General features: G+C 37.6%; 1 protein-coding gene and 1 long non-coding RNA gene across 3 annotated transcripts in view; one reads left to right on the forward strand and one right to left on the reverse strand.

Moving 5' to 3' along the window:
- Nucleotides 1-7313: 7313 nt before the first annotated feature.
- On the forward strand, nucleotides 7314-10406 carry LOC122830010 (perforin-1-like). 2 transcript variants are annotated; one of them, XM_044115035.1, is made up of 3 exons: nucleotides 7314-7776; nucleotides 8402-8928; nucleotides 9033-10406. In XM_044115035.1, the coding sequence occupies exons 1-3, from the start codon at nucleotides 7681-7683 to the stop codon at nucleotides 10210-10212; spliced, it is 1803 nt and encodes a 600-aa protein (XP_043970970.1). In that variant the 5' UTR covers nucleotides 7314-7680; the 3' UTR covers nucleotides 10213-10406. The 2 variants fall into 2 exon arrangements, with proteins under 2 accessions (XP_043970970.1, XP_043970971.1); XM_044115036.1 differs by lacking the exon at nucleotides 7314-7776 and adding an exon at nucleotides 8197-8235.
- The window catches only part of LOC122830023, a 35517-nt gene continuing 23845 nt past the window's right edge, over nucleotides 8766-20437 (reverse strand). Inside the window, exons 3-4 of the long non-coding RNA XR_006370472.1 lie at nucleotides 9056-9168; nucleotides 8766-8852 (exon numbers count right to left, since the gene is read on the reverse strand). This is a non-coding gene — a long non-coding RNA (uncharacterized LOC122830023). The remainder of the gene's footprint in view (nucleotides 8853-9055; nucleotides 9169-20437) is intronic.

Raw genomic sequence — 20437 nt, forward strand, 5'->3', positions numbered from 1 at the left:
GATTTGTTGTATTAATAATAAGACTTTCTATGTACTACAAGTGGTTATTTGTTTTATAGAAGTGTACAAATCAGTGTAATAAACAAAACTATTTGTGCCACAACAGTTGTTACACAATAGCACCATCATGTGGATACTGAACATTACTACCCTTTTTATTAATCCCAACTTTGTTTTCAAAACTTTTGAGCCTACATAGTATGTAACTTTAAAAAAAAAAAAGCGTTTGTTTTTTTTCCTTTTACATATTTTTCAAACGATTACCAGGTCATGACAGTAAGAGACAGGTAATCTGAAATAAAATATTTAGCTATTGGAGTTATGCTTAAGAGAAATTAATTTAATCATAGAATGTCATGAATATTTGTGTAGGGCTGCACCGATTGCAGTTTTCTGGCCGATTACCAATTTTTTTTCGTCTGAAATTTTGCTAAATATAGGAATAAAGTCAGTGAGTTGGCAACAGTGGGGTGAATATTGTTAACTCTAAACATTCAGACATGACCTTGTGGGCCGCTCTGTCAGTCACACCTCTCACTGCAGAGCAGAAGAAGACAGAGGCTGATTTTTAAACCTTTGCTGACAAAAATAAGATCAGGGGATAAGATGGGCTTCACTTGTTACACTGAAAAAAATACCTCTTTGGATGAACATAAAAAAAGTGGAGTATCTGGGGGGTGAGAGGGGTGAGAGGTCGGTCTTGTCACCCCCACAAGATGCCGCCCTGGGCGGTTGCCCGTGTTGCCCATGGCAGAATCTGGCACTGGCTGATTAATCACAATTAATCACTATGCCTAACTTTGTAGGCTTGAAATATAAATATGCACACAGCTGTGCAAACCCCTCTTGCTGCACGTCAACAATTTAAAATCCAAGCCATTTTCTTGCTTTTGTAATCTCCCATATTCAATAGCAACTAAGAGAAATTTACTCCACTATACATGCATACAAGTGGTACCAAACTTGTTCAGGAGCCAACTGATAGATAAGATCTACTTTATTAGATCTATTTTAATTTCTAGTTCCTGGATGCCCCACTCTTTTATGATACCATGAAGCCCATATCAAACATACACATCCTCAAAAAATGTTTTGTCTCAAACCAACCATGTCTGAAGATTCTTAGTCTTCCAGATTTTTATATTCAGGAAGGTTTATAGAAACTCAGTTTGTTTTAAACGTTGGTTAAGAAATTCCCCCATGGGCGTGCTGTGGTGGCGTAGGGGATAGCATGACCCACGTTTGGAGGCCTTGTGTCCTCGACGCAGCCACCGTGGGTCCGATTCCAGGACCTGTCAATATTTACCGTATGTCTTCTTCCCCCTTTCCTGTCAGTCCTACTTTCAAATAAGGGACACTAGAGCCCACAAAATATCCCCCGGAGGGGCGGAAAATTTTTTTTCCCCTCTATATTCATTTCCTATACAATACACTATATTGTCCTCATCCAGCCAGGGAAGACCGGTGTAATTCGTGTACATGAAACTGTGGGCTAGTAAACTAGATGTGCACATCGTTGGCTAAAGACCCAACACAAGAAAGCTTGTTGCTGTCTGCAGTCGCAGGAAAAGTATTCCGCTGTTCATAGCTCCCTGTGTGTAACGTGTTGCTATGAACTAGATAACATTCCGTGGAAGAGTGTTGTGCAATATTAACGCATTAAAATGTTCTGGTCATTCGCGTGCGCTAATGTTGACAGTCCTATGTGCGAGAGAGAGAAAAAACCAAACAGTTGAGACATGCTACCCTCAAACAACTTCCGCAAAAAGACCAGAAAATAGCCATCTGCATATTCTAGGTGAATCAAAAGCACTTGTGTTAACTGAGAAATAACCGAAGTTAGCTTTAGCAAACAAGCTCAATATAACCACATAAAATATATTTTTGTACACAAAACCGCAATATAATATTTTTTAAAAAGTACTTACCCGGTGAAAGTCATTGTTGGCCAGCCCTCTAGCCTGTGAGCATTCGCCTCCAGCCGGTAAAAATCCCACATGCAATTGTACATTACAGATTTACAGTAGGCTACATGTTTAAATTTCCGCACGTGATCCAGCGGTCCAAACATGTCCCATATACTTTCCATATGCATTTCAGATCACAACAGCTGTATTTTCAAAACCCAGCCACCTAACTGTAATTTCATGCTGTAGTTTTTACAGCCATTTGTTACAGTGTGGTTCTTAAATGCCAATAGTGCCCTGCAGAGAAAAACAAATATCTATAATTGAATGCATAACTAAAACCGCATAGAAGTTTTCCCAGGTGCAAAACAGTTATGTCGTGTGATCTCCTGATCTCGCTAGACCCTCTTCAGAGGAAGACCAATCTGACTAAATTGAATCACATTATCTCAACTTGAATACATTTTATTCAAGTTGAAACAAAAAACGATTGCTTTCGTGGTCTCATGTTATTCCGTGATTTCCTATAATCTCGCGTGAACTCGTATGATCTCACTCGTCGTCCTCGGCACAAGATCAGACTGACTATAATGAATCATATTATCTCAACATGATTAAATTTCATAAACGTGAAGTTGTTGAATTTCTTGTTTATACAACATGATTGTATCACGTTTTTGTTTGAAACATGAAATTATTTAGTTAAAAGTACATAATATTCTTTTGTTAATATAATAACCCCTTAAGTTCACTTTTTTGAGTGCAGGATATTGCCATGGCTTTCAACTTCATCTTCTTTTTATGGCCACTTTGCTCTCCAACTCTCTTCATGATCACAACCAGTAGAGTGAAAAGTCTTCATTTAAATCGGGTGATCAGTTCCAGTTTTGCACCTGGAATCATGTACCCAAATTGGAATCAGTCAATCCAGTGTGTTTGACAGGAACTGACCAATCAGCTGTCACAATTTTTCTTTAGGTAAACAGCCCTTTCCTGGAGAAACTGAACCTCTGACAAAGTGCCAGGGTTTATCATAGTGAATGTGGTTCGATCATAGAGATTGGGTGAAAATAATAAGAAACAAATGCTTAAATGTTGTCCATGGGGAACATGTACATAAGACAAACTTTTCCCTGAGCATTTAGAGCACAAAATGGAGTTTATTCCTTTTCCAAAACTCAAATGGAGTCTGGAAAAATGTAAAAGATGAATAAATGCCTGTGGCAGATCAAATGAGATGAATAAACAGGTGATCAATGGAATAACCACACATTCAAAGGTATAACTACATGTTTATATGGAGGTTTTTGTCATCATTACATAGTAATGACTTTAATGACTAAATCAAAGATAAATTTTGTCAAGCTGTGTCCAAAACAATAAATGTGAGATGTACCTACAAATAGATACAGTTTCTTTGTAAAGCAACAGCTATTTAGTCATGAGGTAAATATTCATACACAGCCTGACATTCGTGATCAAAACCTTCCAATACAGATATCCTCCAGCAAGTAAAAAGTGATATTTTAGTGGTTCTTTGATAGAAACAAGCACAAAGCTCTGATAAATAAACAAAACGATTTATGCCACAAAGGCAATAGCACCACAAGTAGAGACCTGAACATTACAAATCTTTTATTAAAATCATTTTATGAAATGGCGTCTTAAACAGACCAAAAACAGTTTATGTCACAATTTATTTATTTGCTTATTTATTTATTTTAAGAACAAATGACAATATAATTGTTATGAGCATCAGCGGTCTGCTACGGCCTACCATGCAGGTAGAAAAAAAACAATATATTGGAATGTTTACATCGTAAATTTTCTTCATCATCTAGAGCAACCTGTACCTGAGATTGAAGGAAATCTGTACTGAAAAACAGGTGAGCTTGTGTTACTGGTGGTTACAGCAAGATCTAGAGAAATTCATCTGTGAATTGAATTGTGTCTTCTCAGGTCTGCCTGAAACATCAGATCCAGAACACTGCTGCTCACGCTCCAACTAAAACCAGAAAGAGCACATCACCCCAGTTCTAAAGTCCTTACTCTGGCTCCCTGTAGCTCAGAGAATAGACTTCAAAATACTGTTGTTTTGAAGTTGTATTGTGGTGCTAACCTAAGTGGCTTAGCACCACACATACATAAAAGTTCCGCTGTTGTATCAACCTTCCAGACCTCTGAGGTCTTCTTCCATGATAAACTAACATATTTGATGTGTACTGATGATTTTGATGATGGCATGTAATGTTTGCTTCTGGTTTTCTCAACTGAGAATGACTGCATGGTAATTTTATGAATTTGTATTTTGGTGTTTTTATGGTGTAAAACTTTGAACTACCTTGTTGCTGAAATGTGCTATACACATAAACTTGACTGATAGAATGATTACAGTCATTATGGCCTCTTGGCATTCTCTGATTAATAACTTGTCATATTAGGTGGCCATAAATTGGTAAATTTGCATTTATTCCATATGCTTTCTCCTTTCAAGTGATAGATTGAATGGAGCTCTGGCTGATATTAAGAGCTTGGAATATTATTTTATAACCTAATCCTTCTTTAAATCTTTTTACAAAATTCTCTCTGACCACTCTGTTGCATGTCTTCCTTTTTACAAGGAAGAAGTTTGATCATATGAGATGATAGAATCTTCTGAAAATAGAGAAGCAAAGCTGACCACAGGCAGAATGTGTGAATTTGTTACTCGTGTATAGAACTAGTTTTCCTTTATCTAGTGCAATCTTTAAACAACCACACATAAAAAACATCCCCTTTCTACTGTTGCAGTCTTCTAAGCAAAATCTTATGATATGAGAATCATGTTAAATTTTCATCACGAGATAATTTGTAAAGAACAGAGAAAATAAAAAAAGAATACATTTTCACTTTAATACTACAAGTAATATTAAAAGAAAAATATCAGGACATTATTCTCTAGTCAAAGCTGAGTTTGATACGTGTACCACAGAAGTTATTGATAGGCACAGAAATTGTGTTGCTGAAAGATATATCTGCTTAAAACGTCTTCAGAAGTTACTTCATGACTTGTTTTCTGTGTTCCTCGGTCTTCTTGTTGCTTTTAATGTTCTCTAAATAAAATCTTTAGGCCTTCAGAAAACATCTGCCTTCACACTGAGATTAAATGACGCATAGGACAAGTTTTTACTGATCAGGAAACCTTTGAAGACAATATGGTGAATTAAATGCTGTTTGAGTTTTACATCAAAGAAGGCCACATGGAACCATTTTCAGATTTTTATATGCAGAGAGTTTAAAAAGCATGTATTCTTTAAATACAAATTCATTCATTAGTTACCTTATGCAGGCTGGTTTTCACTACAGGCACAGTTCAGTTGTTAAGCACCAGGTGTGGTCATCGTTCTAACTGCGTGCAACTAGAAAGACAATCTAGTTGTTGGTCTATTTGCCGACCGAATCATGGATTTGGGTTCTTTGTTAAAACGATTAATGACTTATACTAAAACAATGAAAAGCTTATACATTATCAAACAAAGCTAAAAGATGAAAATCTGACACACTTACAAAACTATTTTTCAAAATCATAGGAAACCAGTACATTTTAAAGAAGGCCATAACTAAATAAGTAAATAAAACTACAAAGGCAAACAGACCTATTTAAATTAGGCATAAGTGCACATTTAAAGTCACACCATGCTCATTTTAGTAGATTCCCTACAAAGGTAAAAAAAAAAAAAGAAAAAAAAAGTAAATGAATAATAAAAAAGTAAATGGATAAAACAAAATTGTATTATGAGTGGATCAAGAAGGACGGCTTTTCATTTTTGACTGAATAAGCTGTCTGGGTAAAAGAGAAGGGGATGAGAAGAAGACCAGAAGGGAGATTTATTGATGTGGTGGAAAAGGACATGAAGTTAGTTAGTGTGAGTGTGGAGGACGCAGTGGACTGGACTAAAGTGAGACAGATAATTTTCTGTGGCAACCCCAGAAGAGAAAACTTTGTTTAGTGAAATTATTTTTGCGTTTGACTGACTGTCCAGATCACATTGAAACTGAATGTAGGTTTGGACTTTGCTAGTATCATTTGCTACATTATCTTCAGTATGAAAGTCATAAGCAGAAGGGTTGCAGGCCCTGCTGTGTATTGAGCCATTGTAGCATTTTGTACCATGTGATGATAAAAAAAGACACGTTAAATTCTAGAAAGAAGTATGAGCCGTTTTTCAGTTTATTAGTAACCCCTTTTCAGAATAGATCCATAAGTAAATTTAATATAATGGTTTAAAAATCATATAATCAAGATGTTCATGACAAACGGCATTCATTAAAGCTTACATGAAAGCAGATAGAGTTTAGTTTAGACAATAGTTCATAATAAATACAGGCAAAAGTTCATCAACAGTACTCTACTTTACTATGTGACTTATAGAAGATGTTTGGTCTTATTTTGAAGAGAAATATTTTAATTTACTAAGTAGTCTAATTACACCAGAAATGGCAACTTTCTTCATTCTAAAAGTAATGTCAAATTGTGAAAAAGAGATAATGCTAAACATTTACCAAAAACAAGATGTGTAATTTTTTTGTGGTTTTCTTAAGTTAAAGCTGTTAAAGATAATTTGCACGTGTCTGGCACCATTTTGTAGAATCACTTCCTCTAAGGAACATTGCCTGTCAAACTTATAAGCTTTTCAAAAACAAGATGTTTGATTACATAATACAATTTAATTCAGCAATTTACTTTTAGCAGAATGCAACTCTGAGATCAGTGACTAAAAATATGAAATGCATCTGATGAGCTTCTTGTCATTTATTGTTTTTTTTCTTCTATATTTTACTACAATAGTACTAAAACTAAATTTATGTCTGCAGGAAAATAGCTTCAATTTGTCTTGTTCTGAATCATAGTTGCTAAAAGAATCTGCTAAACAGACATCATTGTGATCTAAATAATCACAAGGGCATTTAAATGAGCATATATTAAGATTACTCTGCTGCTAGCATGTTATTTTTAGGGATGTAACAGTACACCCTGTTCACAAGATAATACACAATAAGAGGCTCTTAATAAGAACAGGCTTCATTCTTGTTATCATAGGATACAGAACAAAAGCAGATAAGCAATATACCAGCTGGATTGTGCATATTGCAGTAAGAAGAAGAGGAAATTTTGACAAATACCCAAAGGGAACTGGGGGCTCGTTTGCACAACAGGCACAGTTCAATCATTAAGTACCAGTTACACTATCAGATCCAACAAAGATAGACACAGTCATATAGATCTGATACCTGAACAGTCATATTTTGCAGAAGAACTAAGTCAAACTCTTGTTCCATTTGAGGGGGCAACTGTTTTACTGAGTGGATAAGAATGCAACTCTGTCTACATTCCCATAACTTGTTCATAATCATAAGAAAGCCACATAGGGTTCAGACTTTCAAGCAGCTCCAGTGAAGGTCCTCCAGACCTGATATTACATTAAGGCGGAATAAAAACTTTGTGTTCAAACCAGAATGCCCCAACATTGTCTTCTGTTGCGTTTGATCCCAAATTCAGGAGACTTAAATTTTACCTCCTGAATTAGTACTCAAGTGCAAAGCAAGGTGCAAACCAAGACCCTAATGGAAAGAAATCAATGCAAACAAGTTTTGATCTAAAATCCAGTGAACAAGCAGACAACAAGAAGAAAACATTTTCCTGGACAATGTACCATACTTCAATCATCATCTGACTCAAGTGCAAGTTGTGAAGAAAATCCAACATAAAACCCACTCCTTTGGTGGAAAACAGATGAAGGATGCTGTCCGACTCTGGCAAAACAGCCAAAGTCCTTTCTGTGCATTCCTGTCACCATCAGAACGACTGTTTTCAGCAGCTGGAATTCAGGTACTAATGGAAGAGCAAGTCTGAGTTCTGAGCATGTAGAGATGCTGACTATAGTGACATTTTCTTCTACTCTTGAGTTGATCTATAAAGCTAGGTTATCATAAATATTGTTCACTATTCTTAAAAATGTAACAAAAATGTATTAATCTAAAATTAATATTTTGAAAATGCTATTTTCTGGGCAATAAATTCAAGCTTTTATGTTTTTTGCAATGACATGTTGCACTGTGAATTTGTTGGTAGTTTCAAAACAGTTAGAGGAAATCCAAGTGAGATGCATTGATTAATCACTTCCCCATGTCTTTATCTAAACTTTGAAAGAAGTAAGGAAAATAAATTGCATAAGTATCCATATGGGTGCAGTAACTAAGCTGATAAGAAAAGCTCCACCTTCACATCAATAGCATAAGATCAGCCAGACACTTTACAGACGATCAGAGCTTGCAGTCTTCTGTCAGAGTAAGACTTTAAAAACTTTCACCTAAACTGTCATTTTTGCTGTTCCAAATTCTATATAATAGGGTTATTTACTAAAAATCCTGAAGCAGAATTTTCCTGTGCATATGTGTATGTTTGTGAATCTTTTGCTATGCAATTTAAACATTTAAATTATTTTTTTTCACAGATGACTAGACTTCTGCAGCTCCTGCTCCTGACCTGGACATTCAGTCCTCTGTGTCTCTCAACCACTGTGAGTTTCATTGGTTCACTGGAGGAATGTAAAACTGCTCACTTTGTTCCAGGTTACAACCTGGGTGGAGAAGGCTTCGACATTGTCAAAATGCAAAGAAAAGCTGCCTATGTCATCGACACTGAAACATGGGACCTTGGAAATGGCACTTGCAGAATGTACGGAAACAGCTACCAGAATGGAGAGAAACAAAAGGTCCCAGTCTCTGTGGTGGACTGGAGAAATATCCCGAATTGCAATTTGAGGGTCTCCAGTATGGTCTATGATTCTGTTGAATCTCTCGTCAATAGCTCTACATCATCTGTGTCCAACAACTGGAAACTTGGTCTTGATATTCCTTTAACCTCAGTTGGTTTTTCTGTTGGAGGTTCCCATTCCAAGGTGGCTGAATATGGCATGGAAAAGTCAAAACAAGACCGCTACACCTTTACCCGCCATTCTGTTAGCTGTACCTTCTACAAGTGAGTGTCAAGGCAGAACTTACTATACAACTTTGCATTAAGCCGCTATGCATAAAGTATGACTGTGACAAAAAGTAACTTGTTCTGTTTTCATTCCTTCACAGCTACAGACTGACAACAAACCCACCTTTGCATCTTGAATTTAAAACGGCTGTGGAGTCTCTTCCTCCAAATTCTTCTGGGTTACCATATCGCAATTTGATCGATACTTATGGCACACATTACATCACACAGGTTTTCCTAGGAGGGGAGATAAAAGCAACAACATCGATTAAGACCTGCGAGGCATCCTTAAAGGGGCTGTCGGCTACCGAAGTTAGTGACTGTCTGTCAGTTGAAGCTTCTGCTAACTTTGATACTATGGCAAGCATTAAGGCTATGAATGAAAACTGTCAGGAGAAAAAACAGAAACTGGGCCGTGGTCAAAGTTTCAACTCTGTGTTTAGTGAACGTATCACAGAAGTTGTTGGTGGGGACAAAAATGATGTTGTGTTCTTCCAAGGGTTTAATGATCCCAGTGTCCATATCACATGGAAAGAGTCTCTTAAAACTACCCCTGACATCGTGAGTTACAACCTGAAGCCTCTGCACACAATTCTGCCAGATGGTCATCCTGTCAAAAGTGGGCTTAAAGAAGAGGTGGAAAAGTATATTAAGGACAATGCAGTGCTAAAAAAATGTTCAGAATCCTGTCAAATTGGACACAGATCCAACAGCAGAGATCCCTGTGCTTGTGTGTGTAACAGCAACCAGAATATTAGGTCAAACTGCTGTCCAGCTGGAAAAGGTCTTGCAGTATTGAGGGTGTACAATCTTTATGCTAGGGGACTGTATGGTGATTGTTGCTCTGAGACAGACGGTTCAGTGGTTGTTAAATATACTCACCAGGAAAAGCGTACTGAAAGGATAGATGAGTCTGACAATCCCAATTGGTCAGAGTCATTTGATTTTGGACCCATTGTTCTAAATAACCATGACAAACTTACATTCACGGTTTATGACGACGATTCAGATTTGAAAATTGACCTGATTGGTAGTTGCTCCATTCATCTCCGCAGCGGAATCGTTTCAAACAGTTGCATGTTTGATCATGGTACCCTTTATTTTAGCTACTCAGTTGAATGTGCACCAAGCCTTGGTGGCAACCAGTGTGAGGAGTACGTTCCTTCTCCCATGGATCCGTCTTTGGCTAAAGTTTTCTACTCCAGAAACGGGGTTCTGCTTGGAGATTTAAATAAGGGGTTTGTTAAATCTGCTCCTCAGCCAGGTTTGTGCCAACTGTGAGACGACTGGATGATGACAAGGATTTTGATCTGAATCATTTTTGCTTTTGGCATTTCCATCTTTGACTTTTATATTAATTAAAAGAACATAGTTTGCAAATTCAGTCTAAATGTGATAATCTGTACTGATAACTTCTGTCTCTGTTTCTTCCTTTGTACTTGCAAATTACTGCAATAAAGCATTCATAAAGACAACATTTGCTTCCATGTTGTAATTTGAGTATGACAAATAAATATTTTAACTTAAGAAGCTCCAATGCACATGATCAATAGAAAGTTACACAAAATGCTCATATGTTTTAGAAACATATTCAAATTCTTTTGCACAGTATATCAAAAATGTGGGATTTACATTAAAATGACAAAAGTGTACCGAGTCTGAATTCTGCTTTACAAGGAAAAGAAAAATGTATTGTGTGTAGAAAGTTCAATTTTCTGACACATAATAGTCAATTATTGCAATGCAAACTTAACTAAATGTCCAAAAAGTTATTCTTGAAGTCTACCATCTCATCCCTTAGCCTGCAGTAGAATAAATGTTTATCATATTTTAGTATTAATGCAACGGCCTTCTTTGAAATTCAGAGATCAATGTAATCCTTCTCATCCTGTACACAGTTGTAGTTTTAGAAATTTTGAAAGATGTAACAATTTTAACAACCTAATTTTGATCTTTTGTATTAATAATAATACTTTCTATGTACTACAAGTGGTTATTAGATTTATAGAAGTGTACAAATCAGTGTAATAAACAAAACTATTTGTGCCACAACAGTTGTTACACAATAGCACCATCATGTGGATACTGAACATTACTACCCTTTTTCTGATAGGATCTGTGTTTTTCTGTGTTTATTTTGAGTTTGTGTTTTTCTGAGTCTCCGTGTTGTCCTGTCTCCCCTTGATTGTTTTCCGCCTGAAATGCCAGACAGTACACACTGAAAAAATAAAAATAAAATAATGATAATAGTAAGCTTTCATGAAAAACACTATAGTTGCATTTTTATACTTTCCTTATGCTGTTCTACAACCTTTAAGAAAACATCTGCAAGAAAATCATCATCAAAGACAGTAGCATCGTCTGGTGAATTTAATTTTGAGTAGAATATTGGATGTGCATACTCAACTGTAAGACATGGAGAAGTGCAGCTTTAAGAAATTAATGTTCCCGTCATAATCTCTAGGATTTAGGGTTTCTTTATATTCCTAAATTTGTATCTCTGTTTATTTTAGTGTTTAATGTATTTTCTGTTCAATTTTTCCTGGTTCACTCTGGGCCTTTCCTCAGTATCTCATCCAACTGTTCCCCTTATCTGCTGACTAACTCGCCTTCGTAATATTCCAGTAATCAACCTCCACAACATTAATAGTTCTCCTTCTAAAATCCTCTGTTGTTGTTGCCAGCCCGTTCTTGTTGTTTTCTGTGAACCTATGCCAGCCTCTGGTTCTGTTCATCAACAGAATCCAGATTCACCATGCACCTTCCATATTCTTCTCTTCTTTTGGGTCTACAACCTTGGTAGCACCACTGTCAGTGTTTGACACAGATTTCTACAGAATGTTGTGCAATCTAAAAGTTCCACAACATGAGTGTCACACTTTTGACATGCTAAAAACCACAAATTTGTGGTAAATCTTTCTACCGAGTTGCAGCAATGAGCTGTATTTAAATCATTTAACTCATGCGACACTGTGCAGAGGTTCTGTCTGCGGTAATAAAGATTCAGTCACTTCAGTATGCTAAGTGGTTGAAGCAGTTCTGTCAGACACATTCACACTTGCTTTCTGATAAAGTCATGTAAGAGTTATTTGATCACTGTGTATTAAGGGTTCATGTTCAAAACATTAGGTACTGAAAAAAATTAAATGGGAACATGGCATTATCTTTTTCAGAACCTAAAGAACAGAATCCAATCTCAAACTAAGCAGATTATAGAGGCTTCTTCTCAAGGAGATCTATGATGACAACAGTGGGCAGGGCACTGTTGTCACTCTGGTACACAGTGATTCTGTAAACTGATGCAAAGATGTTGATACAGTACACTCCAACAACTCTGATGTATAATGAAAATCAGCAGATGGAGCCACATCAAAGTATCAAGATCCAAGCCTTTATCCTCGCTTTCCTTGAGCTTCCAATCAAACAATGACCCCTTCATGAGCAGACATTATTCAGACTCAGCCCGTCTTCCAAAACAGGTCATCCAGTCCTTCAACTTGACAGTCTCCTGCTGGTCTGGCTTATTCACACCCCATTCCTTTCTCCTTCCCCTGCTCTTGGAAGAAAAGACACAGAGACAAGGGATTTGCCTCACGGTAGGTAGCTGTTTTATGTGTAGCGTATGAAAAAAAAAGGGTTTCTCTTTTGTGTGTGTGTGTTACATGGTGGGACTTTGCAAAGAGAGCCAGGAGCCCACTTGAGGAGCATTGGGTTTTAGAACTGGATGATTTGTTTGGAGAAGCCCTATAGACCCAAAAGGAGGATTAGCTGCACGCAGGTTCCCATGAAACAGAGATGAAGTGAAGAGGCCTTCATGGACTGCCACACCTCTGCATGACTATATGCACAAAGACATACCTGAAATACAGTACAAGCATGAGCAGCACGAACCTTTTTCAGACTTTATAGAAATATGATTCTCTTGACTCACCAATACAAAGGTTTCCTTTATTAGATCGGACATTCACAGCTTTTCCATGATCGCATTTCCACAACTCACAGCAAATTTCTGCAATAGCAGAATAGGCCAAAAAGTTACAAATTTAAATTTTCCTTCCCTTATTTTATTTTTATCTCTATCATGGACCAGGGTTCTGTATCTTTAATAAAGTTTGAATTGAAATTCTACTATCATCCGAGTCTCATATATATATATATATATATATATAAATATAAATGTACTAAATAGAAAATGTACATGTCACTTAGGTGACGAAAGCGCAGACTCTGAATGGGTCATCATGAACTCATCTAGGGTTCCTGCTCTGTATGGCACAAATGTCTTTCAGGTGCAAATGCTGCCATCTCCTGGTCAAGATAAAAAAATATCTGTAATCCTGAGTGAAATTAGTACCACTATCTTGAAGAAAAATAAATCCATCTGCCTATTGAAGCTGCAAACTTTATAAAATCTGCTGAATTTTCTGGTCAATGTGCAAAAAGTATTTTACAACAAGCATATTAATTAGGCTTTGATCTGAGTAAAGACAGAAGTACAACAATTTATCAACTCCTTGTACATTTAAAAAAAGTATTTTATATTTGTAACTGGAATATTGTCAAACATGTTAAGGTTGTGATAAGCATAATAGCAAACAAAACCCTGCAATCAGTGGCTGTCTGTAGTATCACTGCGTGGTATGTTTTAGAAACCATACAACGCATAATGCTTTCACTCATGACAGCTGTATTAATAGGAGCGTTAAGCACTGACTCTCTTATATGCATTTAGTTTCCTTGCACCTTGTTACCTAGCCCCATTCCTCTTAGTGACAGCCAATGTGTGAAGGAACTGAATATCTGCTTGTAAGAGAATGATATTCATGCTACACTCAGACGTTCATCTTCTGATATGCAGTACATACAAGTTTGTTTGTTTGTTTCTTTGGATCCCCATTGCTGTAACAATGGTTACTCTTCTTAGGGTCCACATCCCCAGGAAGAGTAGCCATATATCTAATTAACTTCATTATACGTATATGACCTAATTAATGTAGTTTGTGTGCCGCATGCTGTTAGATCCCCATGGTGAGATCACAATGACAGCAGCTGCCATGAATAACTACTGCCATCATCAAATCAAGCAGTTGCCGTAGTTGTCCACAGTAAACTGGGAAATCTTGGGTCCTTTTCATCTCCTCGGTGTGCCAGACTGAACAACTGGTCACAGTCAACACTTCCTTGTGCATGCCACAGACAGCTTCTCTCAGCCTGGTGGCAAACACAGTGGAGATTAGCATGCCAGTGGTTCTCTTGTCTAAAATCTTTGACAGCATCAGTCGAGGACATACACAAGAGTCAGCTGTCAAGTGAAGAGAGTTCCTGGTGCTTTGTTCAAGGTTGCTCTCAACATTTAAAGCAATGGTGCTCCATCATGACTCCCATGGTAGGTGTTAATTCAGTGATGCTAACATTTTCCGTGGATGTCGACGTGTTTGGAAAAACTGCTTTTTCACAGTTTCACTACAAGACCTGGAAGGTAATCACTGCAACTGTATAGAGAACAAAATGGGACTGTCGTAGATTTCTCTAATCTTACCCTATATACATAACACCACTAGCCTGGACTGTGGATACAAAGCAGGGTGGTTTGATCCCTTCTTTTTTTTAATCCTTAATTCTGACTATCATCTGAATGTTGAATCTGAAATGTTAGTGAACCTGTTCTTAGGTGACAAGAGTGTGGTTTTCTGCCACCGAAGATCATCTACTTTAAGGTTTGGTGTGGATTTTGGAACGTTATTTTTCCACACCTTTGTTGTGACAAGTGATTATATCAGCTACAGTTGCTGTTTTATCATCTCAAACAAGCCTGCCAGTTCTCCTCTGACCTCTGAAATTAACAAGGCATTTTTATCCACACAGCCATGGCTCACTGAATAGTTTCTCAGAACATTCTCTTTAAACCCAAGAGATGGTTGTGGGTGAAAATTCCAGTAGAGTTTGGCAGCAGTTTCTGAAACACACAACCCAGCCCATCTGGCACCAACAACCGTAACATTTTTAAAGCGTCTTTATCCCCATTTCTCTCTATACGTCAGATTAATTTACTCGTCAGCATTAACTTTTAGAGCTCCAACATCTTGGTAAGGTAAATATATGCATTTTTAAAGTTCATATTCCATTTAATATTTAATTAATCTGGTAAATCATTATGTGTCAACAAGAACACTAAGTTCATAGATGCTCCTAGGTTTCATTTACTTTCAACTAAGTAAATTAAATGAAAAGTCCTTCCCCATGTTATGAATTTATTATTTTTTTTTTTTTTACAAAAGTAGATGTTGAAACACATCTAACCAATTTTACACTTGGTCACAAATTGATCTCAGCTTGTAATGTTCTATTCCACACATCGAGCATGGGTTTGGACCAGTGACGTGCGGTCAGGGGAGGCAGGTGAGGCATTTCTGGTGTCAATGAATCTCTACATCAAGAGGTGAAAAGCCGAACTTGTGACATTTATTTTGAATTGTAATGTTTTTCCCACCTTGTGACATTTCTATTTACCTCATATTAAACAATAAATACAGTGTAGGTAAAGTAAATAATTTACAATAAAATGCATTTCCTTTGATGAGCAGTTTTTGGATTTTTGGATCAATTTACTCATCAATGATGTACATTTGATTGCTTGTGTCAGGTCAAAGATAGTGTTCTTTACTTATTTTGATAAGGTTATTTTACCAAACAGAAAGTTTCTGCAATGTGTGGGCAGGAACAGATATGATTGGCTTGAGGCAACTCTAACAATTCACGCTGATTTTAATTACAGCCAACAGGGCGGTGCACACCACATTAAACACACCAGACACGCAGGGCTACGTCTCAGGCAAAGTCGTCCTCTGTGTTTTATCCTTCCTTGTCACTCTTGCTAGTCATCCCACCTTTGGATGCCCCCTCCTTCACTTTAATCCAGTGGCGGAATTTCACTCGACAAGTGATCAAAGACCAGTAGCACAATGCCAGGTGCGGCTGTAGCTTCAACTGTTGACAACCACCTAGCAATTTTTCCTCCTTTCCTTCTTTCCCCTTTCTGAAAAAAAGAGCAGGAAACCTAAACAAGGCTTGGTGAACCGCTGTGAGTTTGAGTCTCTGAAAAACAGTTTCTTCTTTTTTTTTTTTTTTGCAGAAAGGGAAGTTGGTATAGTTGTTTCCTTCTTTTGACGGTGATCTGTGCCACCTTCTCTTCCTCCCCCTCTGCGCGCTGTGTGGTGGCCGGTTTGAGGAGTTCTGTGACAGTAAATTACGGTACACTTGAGACAGACGAGCAGCAGGAGTTGTAGAACAGAGAGAGGAAGCGCGGCGGGGTTTAGGCTTTATTAAGACTCAACCACCAGTCACTGGCACAACAACCCAACATGTAGGTGAAAGATGCAGCACAAAGTATCTTTCTCAACCTATAGGTGGTCTACCAGTGAAGTAAGATTCACATCAGCTATAATGGGTATCTCATGTCAAAAAGTGTCGGAAAGTGTTGTTGGAGAATTTTCTATAGTACAGACGGACACTACTGTACAATAAACCAGAATCAGTTATAGTTAATAGTTACAGTTATGGTGCTTTGACCTGGAGTTCATTAAAAGCTTCTTGCTGAATGGAAGTGATGTTGAGGTTTGTTTTTCATTTTCTTAAATCTACAACTGTGTTTGTTCATCTATGGAGAACAAGCTGTGATTGGAAAAAAAAACAAACTTGTTCTACGCAGACACACAGCTTGCATTTTGTTTTATAAAATTAGGTAGGGAGGATTAGAGTAATCAAATGTAAGTTTTTCTGTATAACAAATGTGATGATTATAAGACTGATAGACTTTGTTTCTAGAAAAGCAGAAGAAATGTCCAACTGCACTTGCACAATTACTTTGCTTGATTTGAGCTCTTTGTTTGACTTTATAAGTTTAAGCCAAATAGAGATCAGGCCAAGAAGACCAATCACGGGCCAACAAAAATAAGATCTTGATTCAGATCCAGGAGAGCTACGGATAAAATTATCTTTTAAGAATGAGGACAGGAATTGTTTATAATAAGTCAAATACGTTTTTAGGAAAGTTATGTTGGGGGATTCAAATAACCTGCCTATTTTATTATTAACTGAATCAGAAGAACAGCAAGTGGAAGTTAATTTAGTTTTAACTTTATAAATTTCAAAATTGTGGCATTTGTCATGTTCTGGTAATATTAAATAGGTGGCATTCCTTGTCTCCTTCCAAATGTTCTAAGATCAAACAGCACTCAGTAGGAAGCAGTACCTGACATGCTCGACAGTCAAGCAGCATGAAATCAGTGCGAGTCCTTGGTCAACCTCTGTCTGAATTCGCCATGGGAATCAATGTTTGTACTTAGAGCTAGGATTTGGATACGGGTCTCTTGGCTACCAATTTTAGGTTCTTTTACACATGTACTCTACAACAGATTATAGACGGTCAGTCCAAAACCAAGGTACAACTGTGGTTAAAGAAAGAAAACACGTAAGAGGCTCCCACTGAATAAGTCCTGTATGACTGATGATATATTAAATGATCTAAATGTGACCAATGCAGTGTCTGAACTCACTGCATCAGTTTAGTTCAGTTGTCTGAACTGAAACAGTGAATAATTTCAAATTTCTTCAACAAGCACTGTTAAAGAAATCCTGTAGTCATGAAAGAAAAATGTCCGTTTCAGAAGGATAAAATTATTGGTAAGAATCATACAAAGAAATCATCTAAGGAGATTGATGAAACTGAAAAAACAAAATGGTAGAAGAAGTGTTCAAGGATTTGCTAAAAACTGAAAAGAAATTGGGGAACCAGAAGCAATGTTTTTGCAAAACATTTAAAAAATGTTGAATGACTGGTGATCAGTTAAAGGTTCGGTGTAATGGAATAATAAAAAAAACAGCAGTAATGTTGGCTATGTTCGGTAGTGGGAGTAAAAGAATTTCCTAAAGCAAAATGCAAAGAAAACTTAAGGATATGAGATTAATGAGCTGTGTAGCCTTTCTTAAGGCTTGTTCAGTAAGCACCATCATGCCTGGTGTTTACTGAACAAGCCTGTGAGATCAGTGTCCTAACCTGGAGATAATAGCTGCATTTGGTCAGGTCAACACATTGCTCATTCTTTGGGTTCTGTTTCCAAAGAATGAGGTCAGTTGTATTTTTAATGTATAGAACAGAAATAAGCCAAGCCCACGTAGAAACAAATAGGAACATTTCATCTTACTGGACTTAGGTCAAACATGCACCACAAAACAGAGAAATGGCAGACTCTAGACTAGAGGGATGATTTTAGGTTGGCAATACCTAAAATCAAGCTATATTCGAAGACTTTGGTACAGATGGGTTCAAAATCAAAAGTGCAGTTTCTTGCTTGCTAATATATTTGATACAATACAATAATTTACCTGTTTTTAAAAAGATCTATGTAAGAATTGCTTGGTCAATAATTCTGCTTAAACTTAGTCTCCAAGCATCTCCAATACCTCATGTATATCAATGTTTGTCCAAACTTATGCTCACAAAAACAGGAGACTGTTTTTTGTGGCCTATACATGATTCTTTGATAAAATAGCCTGACTTCTCATGTGTCATGGCATTAATGGATTCAGATGAACTTAAATTGCAGAGATTAATAGTTGCAAGTGCATCAAAAGGAAGGCAACTTTGTTTCACCGCTCAGCCCGAAGGACTGTTCACTTCTGAACATGGGTTGGAAGCTTGGTTGTAGCCAGAACAAAGACACAAATAGGCATCAGTGATTTAAAGAAAGATACATTTTCAGTGTCATTTCAGTCTCTGCCACACATAAAATAAAAGACTGTAGCCTCTATCTTAAAGTGGTGATGGTAAAGAATATGCCATCGATCAGGGAAATCTTGTCTGCTCTCTTCGAAGTAACGGCTATCGCAATAAATAAGGCAGAAGATTATCAAAGCGAAACAAAATAATGGAAGGGGAAATTGTTTACGTTTAAGAAAACAAATCTAACATATTCAGCCAGTTCCTTTTAAGAACAAACTAAGATGGATCATTGCGGATGGCAAAAAAAAAAACGGGCGGCAGGAGAAGCTGTTAAACTGAATGTTCATATAAAGTATTTCAAATGCTATCTAAATAAAAAAAAAGAAATGAAAAAGGAGAGAAGAAAGGGTTGGGGAAAAAAATAGATTTACATTATAAATGCACAGGTTTCCTTTCAATAGGCCTCTTCAAAACTCTGTCAGGTTTTTAATGGTGGCCAAGTTCAAAGTGGCACTAGAGTCCCACTGCTTCCAGAGATACAACAGGAACAGTGAGTGTGACCGTATCCACATGCGGTCTTTCTGTCCTACACATACACTCGCACTGTGTCCTGGTTCTTCACACCAAATCCTCTCATACTACCTGCTGTATTGTGTGAAGTGTGTATATGTGACTGACAAGTGTGTAAGAGAAATCGATTGCTGTCACTTCTTTGTCGTTCCCATGGTTCCTTCCCTCCCATCCACCTCTGCTTCACCACTCCGCACTATTTTTTTCTCACTTTCTTCCAGCTCCTTACACTCTGTAATTTAACTTCTTCTGCTTTGCTTCTTCTTCTTTTCTCCCAGTTTGTCCTGGATTGTTGGCAGGGGATTGCTGGAAATGGTATCCCGGGGAACGTTACAAACACTCTGCAAGGCGCTCCGGATCCCGGCACCAGCCAGCCCCATCTAACCAACCGTGCCCCACGGTGATATCGCTGCATCAAAGCCACAAATCCCCCCCCCCCCCTTTTTTTTTTCTTCTTTGCCTCCCTCCGCGTTTCTCTGTCTCTTTTTCTGTGGTGGCACTTCCAGCAGCTTCGAATGTTTAAACTTCATATATCAGCCTCATTACGGAGGCTCAAAGCTTTCCATCTACTACTAAAGGCGCTCATTTGAATTTTTAATCACACGTACGTACGAGTGCTGCGCTCAGCAACTATCTGACGCGGGCGTGTACATACACACCCTTTCAGTCACATCTCTGCTCCTTCAGCTCTTTCGCAGTGTTCTTCCTGTGAAGTTTTCAAGTTCAAACTCGGGGAAAAAAAAAACAAAAAAACCCCAAAAAAAAACCCCGTCTCCTTTAAATGTTCACCCGACATGTTTGGAGTCGGAGCCATAATTGTCGGCACTCGCTTCAGATGGCATTGTGAGCATAGTAGCGCTGCTTTCCTGGTGGGCGGCAGAATGTTAGCTTGGGGTAACTGTAGCCTTGGACAGGCAAGCCGAGGTGCTACTTTAGCGCTGCCTCTCTCTTTGATGTCAAATGTGTAGTCTGAGCGTAGAGAATGTTCTATGTAAAAAATACAGTGACACATCACTCGGTTTCCTTACTGGATGTACTGTAGCTATGGACGGCCTTCTCACGCTCGGTTACCATGTGCATACAGTCTTGGCTAAGCTACAGAGGGACTTTGTATCTTGAGCAATAACAGGGAGAGAGAGAAAGAATCCTTTAGATCTTCCTGCAAGAAGTACACCTTTGAATCTGAATTTCCTTACAGAAAAAAAAACCTCTTTG

This window comes from Gambusia affinis, linkage group LG04 (genome assembly GCF_019740435.1).
Source record: "Gambusia affinis linkage group LG04, SWU_Gaff_1.0, whole genome shotgun sequence".
In the NCBI taxonomy this organism is placed as follows: domain Eukaryota; kingdom Metazoa; phylum Chordata; class Actinopteri; order Cyprinodontiformes; family Poeciliidae; genus Gambusia; species Gambusia affinis.